Source organism: Dermacentor silvarum, chromosome 8 (genome assembly GCF_013339745.2).
Source record: "Dermacentor silvarum isolate Dsil-2018 chromosome 8, BIME_Dsil_1.4, whole genome shotgun sequence".
Taxonomy (NCBI): Eukaryota; Metazoa; Arthropoda; class Arachnida; order Ixodida; family Ixodidae; genus Dermacentor; species Dermacentor silvarum.
The window spans coordinates 20437481-20460274 of record NC_051161.1 but is presented as its reverse complement, the minus strand read 5'-3'; the positions used below and the strand labels follow the sequence as shown (position 1 = coordinate 20460274).

General features: G+C 49.3%; 2 protein-coding genes across 2 annotated transcripts in view; both read left to right on the top strand.

Moving 5' to 3' along the window:
- The window catches only part of LOC125947450 (uncharacterized), a 273425-nt gene that overhangs the window by 150915 nt on the left and 99716 nt on the right, over nt 1–22794 (top strand). The window lies entirely within an intron of this gene.
- On the top strand, nt 17061–19406 carry LOC119462043 (uncharacterized). Its single transcript, XM_037723395.2, has one exon. The coding sequence runs from the start codon at nt 17300–17302 to the stop codon at nt 19115–19117; it is 1818 nt and encodes a 605-aa protein (XP_037579323.1). The 5' UTR covers nt 17061–17299; the 3' UTR covers nt 19118–19406.

Below are 22794 nucleotides of genomic sequence, written 5' to 3'. Positions count from 1 at the left end.
ATTCCACAAACGAATTACATAAAACAAAACAACGACAGCGCATGCCTCTTATGTTAAATCTTCTCAGGCTTAAATATTATAAGTGCTCAACAAAAATGTTGCAGTTTCGCTTGCAAGGTGAAACATCGATTGCGAATAGCAAATTAGTGGACAGCTATGCAAAGTAAGGATTGTAGTAGTAGTGAAAATCCCACGTCGGCGTCGGTGTCGGCATCGGCGTGCGATGTCGGCGTCCGTGGCGGAGAAAATAATCCCGAACCACCCCAACCGCGCAGGCCCTCCACAAGGTGCAAGGTTGCGGTGAACAAAAATTGAATTTCTCACACTGAAATCCGTTAGAAAAACAGTAAAGTACGACTTAACCACAACCTACAGACATGGTGGCGTCGGATTGTAATTTGAATGTACGAGAAAACATAATTCTGTTACGAGGAAACTCAAGCACAAACCCCTTTTCTAGCATTTATACCAGACCTACAGCCACGCGTTCGGGTAGTTTACTTGCGAAAATGATATCCAGATTGCGCTCGCATCCTCGGCAGGTCAAATTGGGATTTCGTCTGCCTAATGCGTTTTGGGCACGCGCGCACGTCGGGGCAATAGCAAACAATTGATAAAATAATAAAGAAAAGGTGCTAGGGCCTTCACATTTTTATATAACAAGATATTATTCAATAGCCCGCGGAAAGAGGAACGAAGAGGGAGGTCATGACTGCCACGGCGCCCAATGGCTGTCAGCGGCAGGCAGGAAAGGGACACAGGAGCGCGGTGTCAGGACGCCTCAAAACCGATATCGAGCAGTACGTGGCGGGCACCGTCGAAAACAAAGAGGAAAAAGAGAAGCTGTTGCGTTAACCGTCGGCACTCCCACGCAACCTGCCTTTCTAGGATGCAAGGCGTATCTTGTCGGTAGCTGGCTGCAGTTGGATTACGCCTTTGGATATGGGAAAGACTAGTAAAGTGTTCGAGTATAGCGATATGTATAGCTTCTGTGACAATGCCCAATGACAGTGTGAATTTGAGTGTTGATGTAGCGCCTCCTTTTCCACTTCGTTTCCGACGGTGGCCGCCCCCGTATGGTCCCTATGGCTGGACTTGAGAATATATCATACAAGTGCTTCCGGGTTTCATTTCATATTGCTCTCGATAGCACGTTATGAAAGCCTAAATATCCTTCCTTGACTGCCACAGTTCGTAGTGAAGTTGGCTGAGAGAAGGTGGGAGAGGATACCTATGCAAACAAGAAACCTTGAAAATGAACTGCGCGCCGTACTGTCACTTTCTGCGCGTTCTAGTGTTTGTGCGACCTCCTTTTCATGCTCACTCATGGGTCCGCCCTTGAAACCTTGATAAGTTCACCTAGTTATATACTTGGCACAGGTCACTTTCGCATACTAAGGTTCAGACAATGTCGTCCTATATGTAAAGAGGTAACGTCGCACGATAAAGTGTTCACATGATTGTTATGGTATCATAAAGATACGCCGCTCGTTAGCGAGAGAGAAAAAAGAAAAGAAAGTTACGTTTATCTTTTGTATATGCCTCAGTTCTTTCAGAGTACTCGACAGTCAGAGCAACCTATAAGTATACATTTCTAACTCGTCCCTTTGCAACAGTGCGCCTTTTGTAAAACCTCCCGAATCCGCGTGAAATAGATCTGCGCACACGAGTAAACGGCAATGCATATCTTCTTCACTTCTTTCCGGTACTCGCTGCCTGGTCCTTCGTGAAGCATTAACAACAACGATCACATCTTTGCATGCTGGTGGGAGTGAGATTTAGAGAAGCGCGAAACGTGGAAAGAAAAAAAAAAAACAATTGCGCATTCTCGCATCGCACCCTTTATTACCGGCAGGAAACGTCCGCAGCGGCTTGTGGCAGAGAGCTATAAATCGCTAAAAAGTACGTGACCGAGTGCGAAAAAAAAAAATAAACGCTTTGCGTGCGACCGCCCAAGATGCAAATGAGTTCCTTCCGCTGTACGCCGAGTGCTATAGCGAGTAGTGCATGCAAAGAGAGAAGAAAGAAGAGTAAGAAAACAGAAAAAAAAGAAAGATTCTAAATACAAAAAAAAAAAAACACGTGTTACGAGACAAATGCGAACCCGCGCGAGCGGGGACTGCTCCCGCTGCGCCGACGCAGCAAAACCGCGCCGTTTTGACAATTTACCCGCTCGACCTTGTCGTCCTCACACCGCGGATGCATGCAGCGACGAGGTGTTTGCGGAAGAAAGGCGACGCGGCACGCTAAGAGAGAACGCGGAGTTGGCCTCGCGCCTTCCGCGGCGACGATGAAAAACAAGCTATGTGAGTGTGTGGCCTTCCAGCCGTTCTTAGCGCCGAAGATTTATCTTGCCTATTCTTTTTTTTTCAGGACGGCGGCGGTTTTGTGCATATAGCGAGAGCTTCATTCGCTTATCGATATGCTGCTGCACGTGCAAATATGAGTCTGTGCAGATGCTATACTTATCTATGGCTTCTAGTTGTTATGCGTGGGATTGCTGCGCGTTGCCAGAATGATAACTACTTCGGTCGTGGTCATAATGCGCAGCTGCGCGTTGACCAATGGCTGAACCCCGCTGCGATCGTGTACAGCCGCTCTCAGAATATTTCGGAGCACAGAAAATGAGAATAAGTTTTCTTGCGACTTTCCCCACAGAGTGTGAAATGTAAGTAAGGAATGTGATAATTGTATGGAGAAGTATCAACTCTACCTTTCGGTTGAAGGACCTGGGTCTATAGGCTGCGATGAAATTTAGGTTTCACTCGGATCCCATGTTCCAAAACTTTTGAGGGAGGGGATACGTTGTTAGCCTGTAAGGCGAATTTTGTTGCTTATATTATAATGAATCAGTGAATATTTCATCTTATATGTTTGGCCTACCATGTTGTTAATCCACTGGGCATATGTGGGCCCATTCTTGGCCGATCACCTATGGAGAATGGGTGTGCGCTACTGTTACACATCGCATGATATCACACGCTGCATATGATGAAAATAGAAACAATTGTTCCAACGTGTGCATCTGACCTGCAAAATTTATATATATTCTTTCTTTCTTTCTTTCTTTTTTGCTGATAACGAGCTCTTTCCCCACTGGCCGTTGGCATGCATCCAAGCGAACAGCTAGGGCGCAGCTTTTACAATTCCATTCCTTCACTTGAAATGTTGTTTTTATAAGCGTCATCATGTCCGGCGTCTGAACATGTAAAGGTCGCTTCTTATTCGTCGGCCACACTTCGCGCAAGGATGTGAACTAGATTAAGTTTTCCTCTCAATGGTTGCAACATTGAAATTATGTAAATAAGAAGGAACGTGCTCTGTTGATTTATACTGCGAGGAGAAGGAAGAGGAGGGAGAGCAGGAGGAGGAGGATAGAGAGAGAGAAAGGGGGAACGCAGGACGCTCAATCAGACACTCAGGCACGCTTCCTGTTTGCTACTCTATGCCCAGGGTTCCCACAGGCCATAAAGAAATGGTAGCCAACATTTTCCATAAAAAATCACTAGAATATGGTAGAATCTTTATGCTGGCAAAAGGGGTGTCTTAAACGAAGTTTTTACCACTCGTATATCGTGTTTGTTGTTAGTTCTACATGGTGTCATCTGCCAAACAGCCACCACAATACAATAACCTCCAAACTTCTTGCTGCCGTACGTACGTGGACGTATTTCGAACACCATGACTACTGAAAAGACCCTTGTTCTAACCTTCAAACCAGTTTAAGCAGGGTATCAGAGGACATCTGGTACTTGAAGTCTCAATCATGTGTTCAGTATTCTTTGGCTTAGGTATTCCCTCCCTCCCCCCCCCCACCCTCGTCTTTTCGCCAAAGGCACATATCGCTCGTTTCCATGAGCAGTAAAGGTTCATCTTACCTTAGCAGTTAATATTCATTGAAAGATGGTAAATTAAGAAAAAAGTGCTAAAGTACAAAATTTTGAAAGAAAGCAGTAGATTTTGGCACAATTTTACTGGAAGACCCGACACATCACTCCATTCTGAAACTTTGTCACTGAATCACTAAAAATATGAAGAAGAAAAAAACCGGTAGATCAACTGATAAACCTGTAGCAACACTGCCTATGCTGGGGAAAGGGGTTAAACGGAGAAATAGAAAGAAGGGAGTCAGATGGAAGGAGCGAAGGAGGGAGGCCCTGGCAGTGCTCGCGCGTGGGGATGCCAATTACACCTAGAGTCGGTAACTGGAACCACTCGTCTTCAGAAATTGTAGCGATGGCTGCTTTGCTGTGTGAAGATGCATATGCGACGCATGAAGCGACAAGTGCAAGTATCCTTGTCTCTGACAATGAGCGTAGAGCACAGCCGGTTTAGAAGAGTCTGAAGGATGTCCCGCTCGATGTCATAACGAGGACAAAAACTTTATTTGTCGCGGATAAATTCTCCGACTGCAGTGCTTCGATCGCTATCGTAAGTGCCTCTGCAGCACTGCAATTATCCGAACAGGGAAGGGCGCACTTGCTGGTTCGCATTACAAAACGCTATAGCGCTGGCACAAGCCGAGTGCGCTGCCGCGGTGTACCCCAGGCGCCGTAACAAGCCTCGCGCGGCTCGCCCTGCGTGTTCGCTCCGCACTGCGACAGCGTGGGAACACGTGTGGACGCGCGCCGGACGGCCGTCGCCCGCTCGTCTGACCAACGGCGTGCGAGCTTGTATAATGCGTGCGCCTCTGTGTCTGCTGTATAACGCCCGTGTCATTAATTACGTCCCTTAATAATTCTGCCCTGGGCGCTTCTTTACGGCACCCACTGCGCACTCGAAGTGTAACCCCCTTCTTCGCCGAGGTGTTTTGGCCGCGCTGTGCTCGCAGCCTCCGGGCAATGAATATTCATAGCCAATTGGCTGGTCGCTTGGCGCACCGCTTCGTAACGCTGACCTGACTGGCTCGCTCTGTGGGACAACCGCGTGGAGACTCGAGCGTCAGGAACTGGCGGGCAGTGATCGAGTGCAGCTTCGCTGCTCGACCAACGGCCATTGTTTCACCATTCCCGCTCACTTTCTCCACTCTCCTGCAATTCGTAAACGCAGTGTGTAAGTGATCACTCGTTTTTTTTTTTTTTTTTTTTTCGTTGCACGCGAAGTTCTCTTATATGTACACGCGCGCCTATGCACCGCCTCAGGTGGTTTTACGGCACAAATAACGTTCTATATTCGCATCCACCTCGTATAGCTGGACACTGCTCTTTTGTACAGCTAGCTTGCACGGCAGAAACTGGGAGCTTGTTTCTCAGGGGTCAGGCGCTCTAACCAGCTAGTGCCCGTTTTTTTTTCCCGACCCGCTGTCGCTGCATTGCCGCCCGAGTATAGGGCTAGTCCTTCGATCTAGGCGAAGGGGGGGGGGGGAGGGGGAGGGGGAGAGAGATGAAGGAGGTGCAGTGGACGTGACTTGCAGACTTGAGTGAGCGGTAGAGTGCGATCCCCCGAGGAGTGTACGTATACAAGCTCGCTTCTCGTGCGAGGAAGCCTCTCAACCCGTAATCGCAGCGTCGATCGTGTATATATGTACCGCGAAGGAGATCAGGGCACACAGAAGGGGCGATTCGTTGATATACTATACGCGTGTATAGCTTAGTTCAGGCTGAGCAGACGGAGGAGTACACACGTTCGGCGCGGTCATTTCTCGCATACACGCTCGTTCGACCGCCGGACACTGATTGTTTCTGAATGGAAATGCATGCGCCCGCTTATAGGCCGCGAGCAACCAACCTCGCGAGCCACGCGATTGCGGTCACTGCTCGCGTCCAATAAACGTAGTCCCCGGCTCAGCCCTCCTTTGTGCGAGCTCCCCACGCTCATCCTTCTTCGGTGTAGGCTTACCTCTGTGCTTCCGGTCGCTATAGGTGCATACGCGTCCGCGGTCGTTGTCGCGACTCACCAATCGATTCCAGAATGCTAATTATTGCCCCTTTCCACGTCACGATCACCCAGTTTTGATTTCGATCTGACGCTAATCTTGGCGAGGATTCGTTTTGCCTGCCGAGGCCTTTTGACTTCAACTGTGTCGGTGACCTTGTTCTTCGCAATACTCGGTTGGTATCAGTGAACTTGCTGCCTTGCTTATGTCAGTCTGGCAATGCAAAAAAAAAAAAAAAAAAAAGTGCGATAGTAAACAGGACGATCATAGAAAGAAAAGTTGCATGGTAACTTTAAGTCAATTTGGATCAGAATACCATTATTGTAGGGTGACACGAAGTAGAACGTGTAAATCGCTCAGTCTAACCAGCTTAGTTTGACGGCGCACGCATTGCCTGTGAAACATGGACAGAAGGCCGAAGAAGGAAATAAGCGTTGTATATGCATTTGCTAGGTTGCTGATTTCTTTGCCTCATGGCTCGGATGATCGAAATGTCTATTATAGGGCGAATGCGTTTGAAACATCGATCTTATTGCTCCTAACGTCGGTCTTTCCTGTAAAGTTCGAAGCCGATTGGACGAAGCACGGTACTGAACGCGGAGCGATGCGGTTTGGCGTAACGCAAATCTGTATTACTCTTTTCGCACTTACTTATCGCGTGATGGGGCGCGATAAGTAAGCGCTCTCACTTTATACTTCCTTCGTGAAGCGGACCATTTTCGGAAATGACACAAATTAAGGGTCGTGCGCGTCGCTGGCGCAGAAAGCAACGAGTGAGTGCATTGCTGCAAGTCTCTGCGGCCGTTTATAGACTTGATTCGCGTCTTCGCATGCGCGCGCATCTAGTGATCTCTCTCTCTCTCTCCTCTTTTCATCCCTATATTCCCATTTTCCCAGTGCAGGGTAGCGAACCAGCTGTGCGTCTGCTTAACCGCCTCGCCTTTACTTTCTCTCTTTCTCTCTGGGACCGGCCGACTAGCGACCTGATACGATATTTAAGCAGCTCCGTACTTGATTGAACATAGAGAGACGTTGATGAATCAATGTCGCTTAACTATAGGCCAATTAGGCGGAATACACAAATGACGAAAAAAAGAAGAAATATACTAAGTGTAGCACTGCTAGTTCCTCTCAACACACCTATCCGCACCGCAGCGTTCCACTGCACTTGCAATTTTATAGTCTTTACTGGAAGATTTAGGGAACCTTATCGGTGGGGATATACTACAAAGTATAAAGAAAGCAATTGATGAAGTTAATCGCTTAATTCTATTGGATAAGTTAACAGAGATATAAAGGGAACTTAAAACGTTAAGAACACTGTTCAGTTGCAAAAAAAGTATACGCAAATATTCCATATTTGGGTAACATTGGATTATATACTTTGTATCAAATTGTATAGTCTAGGTCGTTTGGCTTTATGGATAGAGTGATCGACGTGTATTTCTTCTCCGTCTCTGTTATATAGGTCTGCACCACAGAGTGGATCCGCTCCTAGCCCTGTGTATATATGGTTGAAGATACGGGTATACGTGTAAAACGTTGTACCGTTGTACCTTGAATAGTAGCATGGAGAGACTGATGAAGATGGTCGTTTGGAGGCACTCCATTTCATTTGTTGGTGACGGAGAGCAATTTAAAGAAAGAAAGAAAAGAGTTGAAGGAGCTTGCGAGCGATAGAAATCTAGTATTCGCACTTAACGCAAAACAGGTACGGGAAGAGATGGCGCGGTACACTTTTCGCTTCCGCCGCACGTTGCATAATAGTCACATCGCTCATACTTGGTTCACACCTCCAGAGAGTGGCGTTCATGGCAGTATAATACGTGTACTAGCTTAGCCAGTAACTCGGCCTAACGTTCTAATGTGATAAGCGATGTAAATGAAATGATTACACAGCCACCGTCAGTTTAAAGCTGAAAGAAAAAGGCTCGGGGCTGGTGGCCTTATCTCGAAGAGGTTAAGCGAGTTGTAAGCAAGCATGGGGTGCTAGTGGGATCCCCTAGATCTAGGCGCCTCGTCGCGCGACGCGAAAGTGAAAGTATACCGCGAAAGTGATCGATTGAGAAAACACTCCCATAGATTCGGCCAGCAAGCCTGGTTCTGCAGAGCCTCCCTCTTCCGCGTGTGGCCCTCGGGCACCTATCCCGAGCAGGTGCGCGCGCGCGCAAGCGCCCGGTGTCGGCGTGAAGCAACGAGCCACCCGTCAGCCTTGACCAGGACACCGCGCCGCTGCCTCGCAGGGGTCGACCACCCGTCCCAAGGGGAAGAGAGAACGGCGGGCGAGACAGCGAACCGAACGGCAGCGCGACGCTCAGCGCCGGCCGTCAGAGCGAAGCCGACAGGCAAACAGGACGCCCTTCACCCGCCTTCCTGCATCTTTTATTTGCTAGCTTTATATTGCGCCCTTTTTGCTTGTTTGTCGGCCGGCGCTGTGCGGCAAATAGACAAACGCAGCGCGCTGTTTGTCCGTCCGGGCGAGGACAGCGAGCGACCGCCGTCATCGCGGCGCTGAAAAAAAAAAAAAAAAAAAGAACATCGCTGCCTCGCCTGGATTCGGTGCGTGAGGCAGGCCACACGCTGTTGCCGTGCGTTGCGAGTGGCACGAGCGAGGTATGGAGCGTGCATATCCAGTTGCTCGGTTAAGATTGAGAGCCGGAACCTCAAGCTTGATGGGAGGAAATGGACAGCCTGGGTTACCGGTACACCTACCTGCCAGTCTGCTCGAGACGCGCGTTAACATGTAGATCTGCAGGTTACGTTTGATCGAGTCTTGGGCGTGAGTAGTGAGGGTTTTCTTTTCTTTAAGTTAGTTTCTGTTTCGACTCACCGGGACAAGTAAAGCATACATAAATAGATCGTGACAGCTTTTTCATCCGTGTCTTCCCGAGGTCATCCATCTGTCCAGAGACCGGGCCTCGCGGTCACCACTTGGTCAGCTCAGAGAGAAGGCGTCCTCAACCTCCTGCTCTCATTTTCCTTCATCTGATCATTTATTATACCTGTAGTAGCATGTCGAGCGTATCGCTAGGCTAACCTCTTCATTTAGCATTAGTCTGTCTTTCCTCAGCCTTGTGACCTTGGAACAACAGTCGGCGGACACAGTAGTCAACTGTCCACGAGTTATAGCCACTGAATCGACTTTTTCAGACAGGCATGCCTGCGGCATCAATAAATAAAATGTCACAGTTTCGCCCTAAGGGCGAAGCAATGAATGCGATAGCAACACAGCAATGTCATACGAAGTAAGGTGAGCGGCTTTGGTAGCAACAACACGCAGAACTGTTGTCGACGCCATCGGCGTTTTGCCCGCGTTAGCTCAAAATGCGTGCGGCGTTGGTGACTGTTGCTGGAGCCTCTGATATAAATAGGCACTTGGTGCCGCAGCTAAACGTCGCCTCCCTTCCCTCCCCCTCCCCCACGGCCTCTCGCGCGTCCGAAGAAGGCGCGTTTGCTCTACATATATGGTGATTGTAAAGGAGAAAAGAGACGCCTACTTCTGCAGCCCTTAAGCGAGCACGGCGCAGAACGCGCGTTTGTTCTCCGCCGTGCGTTCACTCCCCGTGAAAGACGCGCCCCTCGCGCCCTTTCACTCGCACATACAGCGTTCGGCGCGCGGCGACGATTTCATCTCCAAATGACGTCATACGGAACCTCACGGCGACGGCGACGGCGACGGCGACGCCGACGGCGACGGCGACGCCGACGGCAGAAATCTGCTTTTGAGTGTCCATATAATTGCTATCGCAATAATAAAAAATAAAAAAGAAGCATTACCTAGCTGAAAGCCATTTCACACTCTAAATTTTGTTCACTTGTGCCCAGCTTAATTGCTGCTGCCAGCATAGAGCATGTGCGCTGTAGCTACGCTGGCACTTCCGTGACCGCATCACATGGCTTTCGCAGGAACGAGACACAATGCGGAAGCGACGCACTAAAACTCGCTACCAAGTATCAAACTCTTCGAGAGACAGAATACGTACTGCACAGCGTACTGCAGGAAACGCGTCATTACTACCCTGGAAAGTGCACCCGAAAGCGCGGCTCTTCTGGAAAGCCCAGATACCTTATTTGGCTTTGACGTCTTCCTTGGATCCACCCCTCATAAGTGCTCACCGCGGCGCTGACGCCGTCGCTATCGCCTGCAGCTATAGCACAGTTCTGGGTGAGCCTCCGTCAGCCACGTGTTCCACATGAGAATATACTCCATCACTTCTAGTCACGCATTCGGAAACCCCCTGCATGTATACGTGCAGCGCATCGGATCGGAAGGTATTAAAGAGTTTTAGATTAAGGGGACGCAAGCGTTGGAGCTCCCTAGCGCCTAAAGCCTAGCGCCTATTCTCGTCCGTACATCTTGCGCCCTTGCACGAGGCGAAAAAAAAAAAAACTTGTGCAGGAATCATCAACGATGATTGTAAACGTAAGCGAATAGCCGAGCACTTCTAGAAAGCTATTCGCTTTATTGAAGGTATGGTGGGCTTGAAGGCATATGTTCGTTGTAGTGACAATATATAGGTAGCACTTGTTGCTCCATTGCGTTATTCCGTATAGAGAACAGAGCCGTTAACTGGCACATTGGTAGCTGTATAGTATAGTCACGGCCGCTGGATAAAAAAAGGTGCGGCCTGCCGCGTCGGGCGCGCTGCTATGCATGGGAGCGAACGTGACGGCCGTAGTTGCATTGTCGGACCTCTTGGCTGTGCCGAACGGCGCTAGCTGAGGGGGATATATAGAACGCTTCGTATCGCACGCGCGACGGCGTTCCAAGCGCGTTCTTGACGCATTTGCTTTGCCGATGCCAGAGAACAGACCCCGGCGTGTGGCGCCACGGCGGATCACACCGTTTTCGATGCACGCGGCAGGCCGCACCTTTTTTAACACGAAAGTGTTTTATGCCGGGGTCCACCAAGACTTCACTGACGTATTTCCGTCACGGATATGACGTTCTTACAATGTACACGAACATAATACAAAGAAAGAAACCAGAAGAAAAAGTTCCACAAACATGCAAAATTTGGAAATCGAACCCACGACCTCTCGGTCCGCGACGATGGATCGCCGAGCGTTTAACCCATTGCGCCACAAACGCATTTGCAGAGAGCTACACAGTCGCGCCTTATATATCTAACACTCCTCCGTGTACCCGCGCTCTTGCTCGGGGCGGTGCCGCCGCCTACGAGCAGAAAAGAGAAGTACTGCATTATGACACTAACGCGCACCGACAGTGAACGCTTCGGTGGTCTCAGCACTACGACGCCTCGATGCCAGCATTAGAAGGGACGCTGGCATCAAGAAGCACTACCAACGCCACCTAGGTGGCGTTCACCGTACTCAGCACAGCGGAGCGTGGCCTCCGCAATTAGCTCTGAAAATGTTTCTGAAGTTGATCGCGGAGGCTGCAATTACGACGCGCTCTACGCGCTGATTTGACTCGGTGACGATTCAGTTACGTGCTTTGTCTTGCGCGTTGTATTAGTGTGTCAGTTACCTGCTTCGTCTTTCGCGTTGTGCTAGCGTGTGCAGCGTAGTGCAGCTTCCATATGCACGACGGTTGCTCATGGTCATCGACGTTGGTAGTCGTGATGGAGGAGACGTGCCACCAGGCGTCAGCGTGGGTGCATCAACGCCTAAGGGCGCTTTAGCCACAAAACACCAATAGACATTATATATCAATGTGCAATAAACATTACACTACTTCTGTGAAGACACGTTTCACTTTCGTGTTCTATACCGATTCCTATATAAGCGGGATCAACCACATTTTTTCTTTTTTTTTTCTTTTTTTTTTTTTTTTTTTTTATCCAGCGGCCGTGGTATACTATAGACCGAGCGCTTCACCATGGCATCTAAAGCTTCAGGCGTCCCAAAGCTCTCGCGCGAAAACACGTGCGTCTCAAGTTGGCGTTAGCCGACGAAAGCGCCTCGCAACTTGTTCTGTACATTAACGCACCCGATGCCTAACTTGAGCAAAAGGGGCTTTGGGCGGCTGATTGAACCACGGCCATAGACTGATATAGGATGCGATCCCTTGGAGACACGTCCGTTCAGCAAAGAAAAAGTACTTTTTTTTTTTTGGGGGGGGGGGGGGGGGCAGGCTAACATGGAGTCACATGGGAGTTTACCATCATCAGACTACATTTCACGTCCACTACTCGAGGAAGGCCTCTGCTAGTGATCTCCAAGCGTCAGGCGTAGGATGCGCCAGGCAACCGCATCACACGCCTGCAGATATCCTAGTCTCATCGTATTACTTATCGAATGCGATTACATTCCCTTGACGCACACGCACCGGAATTTCTACAGCACCGATGAAACGAATGGTAATTCATCTCACCATCAAGTTTTCCCGCATATGGACCTCTGACGTCGGCGGTCATCTTAACGCCTCGCTTTCGTCAAGACAGATATCGTGTAGTTATTCTGTTCGCGTATCGCCCTTCTTTGGTGCCAATAAACCGGAGCGGAAAATATTGACATAAGGTCCCACGCGATAGTCCTACATATATATTTAATATTTACATGTACCAAGCTAGGAGGGCGTGTTAGACTCCAAGAGGCTTGAGCCTGAATCAAACGCGAAAAAGAAAATGAAGATTGGCGCGTAGCATCGAATTAGTCTATCGGTATTTGAGTCAAATGCACTACTTATGCGCACAGAGAATGGCGAGAATGGGTAAATAAAGCGAATTATGTTCAAAAAGAAAGAAACAAGAAATAAGTGAAACGAGCATTTCAAAGCGAAAAGCTTTCTTTGGCCCTTTGGCCCATTTTTGGTGGTCGGTGCTTGACGGTCGGAGGTCGGAGCGCCGATGCCAAGGCGCCGATGCCAAGGACGCGTGCTCTCGCGGAACCAATTGCGGTGTACTTTCATCTTCTGTTGCCGTCTGGCTTTCTCCTTTCTCTTTTAATTCAAGTTTTTCTCTCCTTTTCAAGCACGTATGCCTGGTGTTCCTTTAAGGAGGCAATTACTAGCATGAATCTCTTTCGGTCTCTCTATGTGTGGTGTTTACAGTATACGTTTACATGATTCATAATAACATTGACCATACGTCCTCAAAATAAGCGGAACTCACTCATAAGCACTCACAATTTGTATTTTTTTGCTTAGGGCTTCCACGGACTAAGACACACCAAAATTCTGCTGAGAAGGGCTCACTCGGACGTATACACTCACAAGAATTCTACTCAGCTGGGCTCGCTGAGACTCAAACACGCCAAAATTCTATACAGCGGGGCTTATTCACGTGTGTGGGTACACCTCATATTTTTATGATTGCCACCACAACAGCTACGATAAAGCAGAACATTCAAGCGGATGTTACACGAACAGTAAGCGTGTTACCGCACGAATTTGGCCTTTTACATTTATTGCCGCAAGGTCATGTTTTAATTGTTTGATGGGATCGTACCTATGGCGATGAAAGTACAAATGGTTGAGGATTTGTACATTACACACTGACCACATACCATGAATGTAAAATCAGTCATATAAATTATGACTCACCAAAATTATACTCAGCCTGGCCTCACTCCGACTCAAGCACACCAAAAGTCTATTCAGCGGACCTTCACTCGGTCTAAGACTCATCAGAATTGTACTCAGCCTGGCCTCACGACTCAGACCAACGGTTCGATCTGAGCCTAAGTCTGAGTGAGTCGACTCATGAGTCAGTTTGCCGACCCGTGAGAATGACTTCTCAATCTATTTCGCATTAAGCTTGAAACGCTGCTTCGGTTCTGAGAGAGAAATTCACGATCCAGCGAAAGCCATTGTAAATGCAAGAATAATACAAGGGAAGCTAATAATATACCTAAAAGGAAATCAGGTGTTCACTGTGCGGCGCAGGAAATCGAAGTTTTCCTCAGCAGCGGATATATAGCCCGCCAGGTTAACCTCTGATCAAGTTGTGCGCGTTGCGGTCAAGTGAAGTGCGCGCTACGCAGCCTATTACTTCTTGCAGAGCGTGTAAAATAGTATCAGCGAACGTGTACTCCATTATTCATGAGAAGAAGAAGATTATGATGATTATAGGAATGATGATGATTACGACGACCACGATGATGACGATGACGGCGACGATTATTTGATGCTTCAAACGCCAGACTATCCCACACAATATGAAGCTTGTAAGTTTGTATTACGAAGCGTAGCACTCACAAGTGGAATATAAGATATTTCCGGCAACATTAATCACATACCTTGATGACGCAGAGGCACCGGCGGAGACAGCCTCCCGTGATCTCGTAAGCCACCTGTGGCGACGGAATTCGCGACGCGTGAGCTTACAACTTCGCTGTTTCCCGGCTACCACAATATTGAACACGCACATTGATGTGCAGAGCATTGGGACACTCGTAGGATACGGGCAATGACGCCCGTATCCTACGAGTGTTCTACGCTGGTGATGTTCGGATTTTCCTGATCGCACTTTCCTCCGTACACGGGATAAAACGACCAATGATTTCTTTCTTTCTTTCTTCCACTGTGAGGGCATTACCTCCTACTGTGTGTCCAACACCACTCATGCGTACGAGCCATTATTTTGTGGCCACAACAATTACTACTACTGTTGGTCCACTCACGGTTCTGAGCGAAGCTCCGCACGATCCCGCTGTTCTCCAGTTCCGGTTCTTTGCTAGTTTCGGGGTCACGCAGTGAGCGTACGTACGACATCTGGCTCAGATTTTATTTTTTCTCGCATGGCGCGTTTCAAGCACTCACGCCTTCGTAGTGATTATGTTAAGCTTCAACGCAGGCGCGGAAGCGCTGCTTTGAAACTTTGTGAAGAAAACCTCAGCGGTATGTAAAAGACACTGGATAATCCATTTGCGCAGAATGCGCAACTGGGATTAGCGCTGGCGACAAGAGCGCCCTCGCTGTAGAACTGCTTTTATGGATGCTCCCTGTCTTTGCACGAGCTCTCGTCGTGGAACGAACATGCGACGTCTAAACAGAAACGAAATAGTAATATATTTAGAAGATCTTGCGCACATAAATGTTGCTGGGTGGTAAATAAGTCCGTCTGTCATCCGACTTACGTGAAGGAAACACAATTCGGCTATTTCAGCTTCCCACTTGATAAGAACCAATGCCGCCGGGCCAGCGCGACCTGTTTCGAGGACAATGTTAGATCAGGAGTTTGATTCCGTGCTATGATAGGAGTCGTCGTTGCTTCTATGAGACTGTTTTAAAAATGACTCAGAAGCTGGTTGTTCACTAACTATATGATTTGCAAGTGAGATCAGGCTATATGTAGCTTAGGAATATTTCTAGGCTGAGTTGATAACAGGGTTCTCTTCATGTCCGACAGCCCGGTAGACGTCGTCATAGTATTCCTCAGTGCACACGTAATAATGTTTGAATCGGCCATAAAGTGAGGACGGTCGTGCGTTATAATGACCCAACAGTTACGGTTCTCCAAGATGGACATGGTTATTGTACCGCTGCTGAAAAGATTGCAGCCTCTCTCCGTTTCAGGAACGCGAATTGAGGTCAACTGCTTGGAACCACAGGGTCATTAAAGACTATTGAGAGGTCAGCCTCGCAGCTGATACGTTTCTATGGTTCAGATGGGAATGATTACGGCAAAGTGAATGGGAAAAGGAGCGCAAGACAATAACGCTGTCGTATAGGCAATCAGCGAGCCAAGCAGATCAACCCTAAGGCGCATTCAAAACTACCTATCTATGACGAGCAATCTTTTACCTGGCCCTGCTGGAACAGCGCAATTCAGTACTCCGAGAGGCCTTTATGCAGTTCACTGCCTCACGTGGCGGGATTTTCTTACCCGTTGCCTTCTGCTAGCGATATTAGCAGACGGACGTCTAGCTCCCGCTATTAAACGATCACGCGCTGTCTGCCCTCTAGCCTCGAAGCAGCACGCGCAGTGGCCCCCATTCGCTAGAATATGCTGACCAACAAGGAGACTGGGCTCTATACTATACTAACGCTTGCGTTGCAAAGCGCTGATGGCGTTATTAACCGCTACTCATTAGTGCCTATACAGGCTATAGGAGAGGCGCTTATGCGCGGGCAAGCATGACTCGCATATCGCGAGCGACGTCCTTCCGATTTATGCCATGCTGAGAGAAGGAAGGACTCGTTCCGAATCGCAAAAGAGAGTGGACTTGACAGCCACAAGACGCTCATGACGAATGTTAATTATACGGCGCGCCGCTGCGGTGCAGCGCATGTGCTGAAATTGCCGGCGCTGGCAGCCCGGCAGTGTGCTTCTTATTCACCCGGCATCGTACGCACGGTAATGGCTGACCGCGGACGTTATAGCCTTGAGTTGTCCCTCTCGCACTGCTTACGCGCACTCGGACACGGACGGCAAGCGCGGCGCCAACTAGTTAATTACGTTACCGTGGATGTCGACATGGTCGTAAATATGAGCCTAACTAGCAGACGCGCGCTTGGAAGCAGCGAGAGACGAAAGAGACGTTGGAAGAAGAGCTGGTTGGAAGAGCGATACGGGAAGGCAAAGTGTGAATCACTGGCAGGAGGAAAAAAGAAGAGAAAAAAAAGAAGAAATTGAGTTTCCTCGACGTTACTTTCTCATACCACCGACTATATATAGAGGAGATGCATTTGTTGCAGTGTGTCCGTAGTCAACTCTTAAAATGGGGCGTCAGAAAAGGCCTTCCTGCTCAGCGATATGCCGTTTGCGCTTTGGAGAACACGTAAGCTAGTTTGGCTTGTCAAACTGCGAGCCTTTGAAAAGAGAAAGAAAGAGAGGAGAGAGAAAGCACGTATGGTTACCATGAAAGCGTCTGATGAGCTATCCCACACCGGAGAAAGGGGGAACATGAAGATGACAGAGAGAAGACGTGGTGAATACGAAAAAGAGTAGCAAAAGAAACAGCGGCTGCTAAAAGTCACTTCGTCGTGTATCGCCGGTTCTCCTTTAAATGGCGCAATTGAGCACTATATTGCAATGTCCCACAGGCGTGTCATCATGAGCACAACTCAGATAAGCTTACATGCACAAAGTGACTATCAGCTAGCCAGGAGACAAGCATAAGAACATACTAGACACTAGAAATTGAGTGCATCACTGATACCATTGCGCGACTGATCTAACTAAAGAAACTAGGTGATTAGGCTTACCACCATCGCAATACGCTGCTAAAACATTATCCTTGCCGGTATCGAGGACGCCACCAGGGGGCGAACCGGAGCGAACGTACCTCGCATGAGCTCCGTGAACAACCAATTTTGGTGGCGTGCTAACTACGTTCCGACCAAAATTCCTACGGTGTCAGGTCCCTGAAGCTACAGGCTCTCGCTGGACACCAGTTTCATCATCATCGGCCCACCGGGAGGGCCATTACGGCCCAAAACCCGTTCGGGCACACCGAACGACAGCCAGCCCTAACCAAGACTACGGCATCATCGCCTCGCCGCGCCGCAGCTGCACGATGCCGGACGACGCGGAGCCCCAAGGCCGCACCGAGGGCGGGTCAACCACCCCACCGACCCACCGGGTAAGCTCTTTTCAAGGCATGGACGTCGTTGAAGTAGAGGGAGAAGCTATTGCACCTGAAGAAGTAACTAAAGAAGCGGGCTGGCTCACCAGCCACCGCAATAGGAGTCGTAGAGCTATAGAGCAGTTCAGCATAATGGCTGATGAAACAAGCAAAACAACTGGCACTGGCGAAGCGCGTTCTGGTGCGTGCCAGAGCGCAGCGCGTACCACCAAGAAACCGAAGCCGCCGCGACAGCCACAACTTCCAAGGGAAGATATAAAGATCATCGTACGGCCCCGCGACGGGCTAAATGTCTCAAAACTAAGTGATGCGCAAATTCGAGATGAAGTATTGCGAGCCGCAGCAGTACCGATTGCAGAGGCGGAAGATGACATATATCGCTCCTGCGTGGAAAAAAATGTCATAGTAATCAGCACTCCGCGAATGGCAAATGCTGAGAAATACAACCGCATCAGGGAACTCCAAATTGGAGACACGCACTACGAAGCCACAGCCTACGCCGCCCCACCGGCAGACACCTACAAAGGCGTAATCCACAACATTCCGGACTACGACACTGCGGAGGACATCACCAAAAGTCTCATCTACAAGAAGAACCCCACCATCCTGCAGGCCCGTCGCATGGGCAACACCAACTCATCCATCATCATCTTTGAAGGCCCAAATGTACCCTTCTACGTCTATTACAGAGGCGCCGAGTACCGCTGCTACCTCCACAAGAAAAAAGTCGAAGTGTGCGGAGCCTGCGGCCGGATCGGTCATCGCGCGGACGTGTGCCCTACCCCCGACAAGAAACAGTGCAAAGACTGTGGTGCCCAAAACCCTGCGGACAATCACAGCTGCAACCCTAAGTGCGCGCTGTGCGGTAAAGATCACCCCACGGGAGACAAGAGCTGCCAGAGACGCTTTCAGACGCCTTTCCTCATCAAACAGCGCCAGTGGGAAAAACAGCGACAACAACAACAACAAACCTTGCACAACCACAGCGGCGGCGGCGGCAGAGACCCATCGTTGCCACGTCAAGCAGACAAGCAGACAACGGCAGCCCAACGCCCATCCCGATCAAAATCGAGGGACACTGCTGCCGATCGCAAGGCATCCAGATCAAGATCCCCATCGGGACATAGACCCCAAGCTAAACAAGAAAGCAAGACTTCAACCAATAACAACAAGGTGAGCTGGGCAAATGTAGTCTCCCAGTCCGAACCCACTAAGATAGAAAACCCCACGCTCCCCTCTTCTCACGACAGCGAGCTAACTAAAATCAAACAAATGCTCGAAATTCTACTAACAGAGAATAAGGCCCTCAAGGCCGAGGTAGCCCAACTGAAGGCGACACCGCCGAAAGAAGTTGTACCCGCAGAACCAGAAACTGTCCATATAGAGATAGATGCACCTCCGGCAGTTGCAGAACCTACCACACAATACGCGCAGCCAGATTCCGATACCGAGAGCCTACCCGCGAAGCGCAGAGCGGTAGAACAATCCCCTCCTTCCCAAGGGACAACCGCCCACTCTGGCACCTCTAAGCGTAACATCAGGGAAGAGACGATCATAGAGGAAATCACCAGGGCCATTGATATCAAATTCGAGATAATGCATAAAACATTCCACACCATGATAACAAACCTTGCCGAAAGTTATAATGCCAGAATCGCGGTCCTCGAAAACGCCCAACAAAGGCCTAGCGTAGGGCCCATTAAAGTAACTAAGCCTTACAACCGCCCGACCAACGATGGCCTGGAATAGCGGTAAAAGCGCTATGTACGTCATATGGCAATGGAACTGCCGGGGATTCCGCCGCAAGCGAGGGAATCTCCAGCAGTTCCTACAAACTAAGGATTCCGAAGCTCCAGACATAATTGCCCTCCAAGAGACGGGGGGTCAGGCCAAATTATCAGGCTATGCGTCCTTCTGCTCCGATGTATCGGGCACAGGCAAAGCGCCAATCGCTACGCTAATCAAACGAAACATACCGGCACTCATACACGAGACCGGCATTGTGTGCGTAGAACACGTCCTAGTGGAAATTATTCCTACGGCAAAGCGAGAAACTGGCAGCCTGTTTGTGCTCAACGTATACAGCAAGCCTAAACAGCAACACAGATTCCTCAATCTATTCCGGAAAGCAGCACACATTGCAAACAAACAACCACTTGTCATACTAGGCGACTTCAATGCACACTCATCGGCATGGGGCTATCGCACCGATAACCGCAAAGGCCGTCAATTGTGGCTAGACGCGCAGCAGGAGCAACTCACGCTGCTCACAGATCCGACACAACCCACGCGCACAGGAAATAGCGTCTGCGTGGACACTACACCAGACCTAACTTTCACCAAAAACGTGTCAGGCGCCACATGGTTCAACACGCAAGAAAACTTGGGAAGTGACCACTTCATAGTGGCCACCAAAATCCGAACGGGACCCGCCAAACCTATCGGCAAACGAATCCACATCACGGACTGGGACAATTTTAGGCAACTACAAACAAACAAAACGAACCTGCCGTTCCTGAGATTATAGACATTAAGGCATGGGTCGACAACTTACAACAAACCGTTAAGCAGGCGACCATAACCATACCAGAAGAAGCTAATATCCAGGCGGCAGATGCCAAGCTCCTCCACATGTGGGAAGCAAAAGCTAGCTTGGAAGACGACTAAAACAACAGAAACTGAATAGATCCCTACGCAAACGCATATCGATCTTAAACAAACAAATTGAGGAATATGCTCACCAGCTAACCCGCCAAAACTGGCACAGTGCATGTGATGGAATGGAAGCGCAAATAGGCATGGCCAAAACATGGCGCATACTTAGATGTCTACTCGATCCCGAGAGCAGTAAAACTATGCAGGGGCATAATCTCAGCAAAATAATCCATAATTACCCGGGATCAGACACAGACTTAATTAACGAACTCAAGAATCTATACATCGGAAACCATTCCAAAATGCCCTTACCCGCATACACGGGAGATCCAAACCCAATAATCGACGAACCAATCACGGAAGCTGAAGTCCGTGAGGCCATACACGGTCTACGAACGCACTCCGCTCCGGGTCCGGACGGCGTAACAAACAAAACTATACGGAACCTGGACGATGACTCCATAGAAGCACTAACTAAGTATCTGAATAAGTATTGGGAGACTGGCCACATCCCTCAACAGTGGAAGGAAGCTAAAATTGTGATGATACCAAAGCCGGGCAAGAGGTTGCAGCTACAGAACCTAAGACCCATCTCGCTCACCTCCTGCCTAGGGAAACTTCTGGAACACATCATCCTTACTCGTCTAAACAAACACATGGAAGCGCACGACCTGTACCCTCACACGATGATTGGATTCAGACCCAAGCTTTCCACGCAGGACATTATGCTTCAGATTAAGCACCAAATAATAGACGGTGATCAGAGCTCAGAACTTGATACCCGGGCCATTCTTGGCCTTGATCTAACCAAAGCCTTCGACAATGTTCATCACGAAGCCATCCTAACCCAGATAAACAAACTAGGAGTTGGCTCCAGAGCATACAATTATATAAAAGACTTTCTTACAGACAGGACAGCCACAATCACCGTCGGTGGGGTAACCTCGGAGAGCATTTCGCTCGGGAATCGAGGGACACCCCAGGGCTCGGTCCTGTCTCCCTACCTCTTCAACATGGCCATGCTAGAATTACCAAGCAAGCTAGCTAAAATCCCTAAACTACAGCATAGCTTATATGCAGACGACGTGACACTCTGGGTAACCGGAGGGAGTGACGGAGAAATCCAAGAAACTTTGCAAAGCGCGATCGAAGTCGTCACAGAATACGTAACACCTAAAGGACTCTCCTGCTCCCCGCAAAAGTCCGAGTTACTTCTGTATAGACCCACTTGCAGAGGCAGGAAAACTGTCACCACACCCCCTCAAATCATGCTCAAAGCTAACGACCAGGACATCCCAATAGTTCCGAGCATCAGGATCCTTGGACTCAAAATACAGGCAAATGGACACAACAACGAAGTGATAAAGGCACTAGACTCGCACGTACATCAAACAACAAGACTCATTTCGCGCATCGCCAACAGACACCACGGCATGAAAGAAACTAATTTACTCAGATTGGTACAGGCTTTTGTCATAAGCAGAATAGTGTACGCTAGCCCATTCCTGCAACTAAAGATGATGAACGCTCCAAAATTAACCTCATGATCAGGCGAGCATACAAGCAGGCTCTACACCTACCAATTACGACCGCAAACGAAAAGTTTGAGGCTCTAGAGTACACAATACTCTTGACGAGCTCATGGAAGCCCAAACGAATTGCCCAACTGGAGAGACTCTCGCGTTCTCCGACGGGGCGACACATTCTCCAATCACTCGGGATTACATACAACACCCAATTCGGACCAAAGCGGGACATTCCCACAGAGTTAAGAAAACACATACACGTTCCACCATTACCTAAGAACACTCACCCTCTGCATAACCAAGAGCGCAGGCAGGAAAGAGCCAAATCCTTACAAAAACGCTTTGCAAACTCTCAGGACGTGGCCTATGTAGACGCAGCCGAGTATCGTGACCGAGACGTTATGACAGCGGCTGTACTAGATCAGCAAAATCAAATCATCGCTGCAAGCTCAGTTATTACAACCTCGCCGGAGGTCGGGGAGGAGGTCGCAATCGCCTTGGCGTGCGCTTCCTCCGCAGCCAAATTCATAGTCAGCGACTCAAAGACAGCTATACGAAATTTCGCGAAAGGGCGCATTTCGCCTGAAGCCCTCAAAATTCTGGCTAGGGTACCCGAGACCCGGCGCAGATGGACGCAACTGGTTTGGGCACCGGCGCACTCCGGTCTTCCGGGAAACGAAGCTGCTCACAGTGCGGCGCGAGAACTGGCAATCCGCGGCCGCACGACAACCTCTTGCGAGGAGCAGTTCGAATCCCTCCGCCGTTCAGGCAGGGACCGGATGGTATCCTACAAGGAAATTCTACAATTCTACCGCCAGGGCAGGAGGCATTACCCTGCCGCTCACAAAAATTTAGATAAAAAGCAATCGGTTACCTGGCGCCTTTACAGACGCACACTTTCCCAAACCCAGTGACGTACAGTCACCTCTATCCTGGGCTATATACCGCAGATTGCAAATTATGCGCTGGTAGAGCCGATCTTCATCACATCATGTGGGCATGTCCCCTGATAAGGTACAAAAAAACCCACTAGCTTATTGCCTCCCCTTCCCATCACTACCCTAGAGCAGTGGGAGACTTGCACTGCTCAGCTCAGACCTGGATCTCCAACTCCGGGTCGTCCAGATGGCCGAAGACGCCGCCAAAGCACAAGGCCTGGCCGCCGCCTGAGGAAGAAGAGGAAGGGCCCTCCCACTCCCCTCCTCCCTAAACTCCATCTCGGACAAAATAAAGTTATATACTACT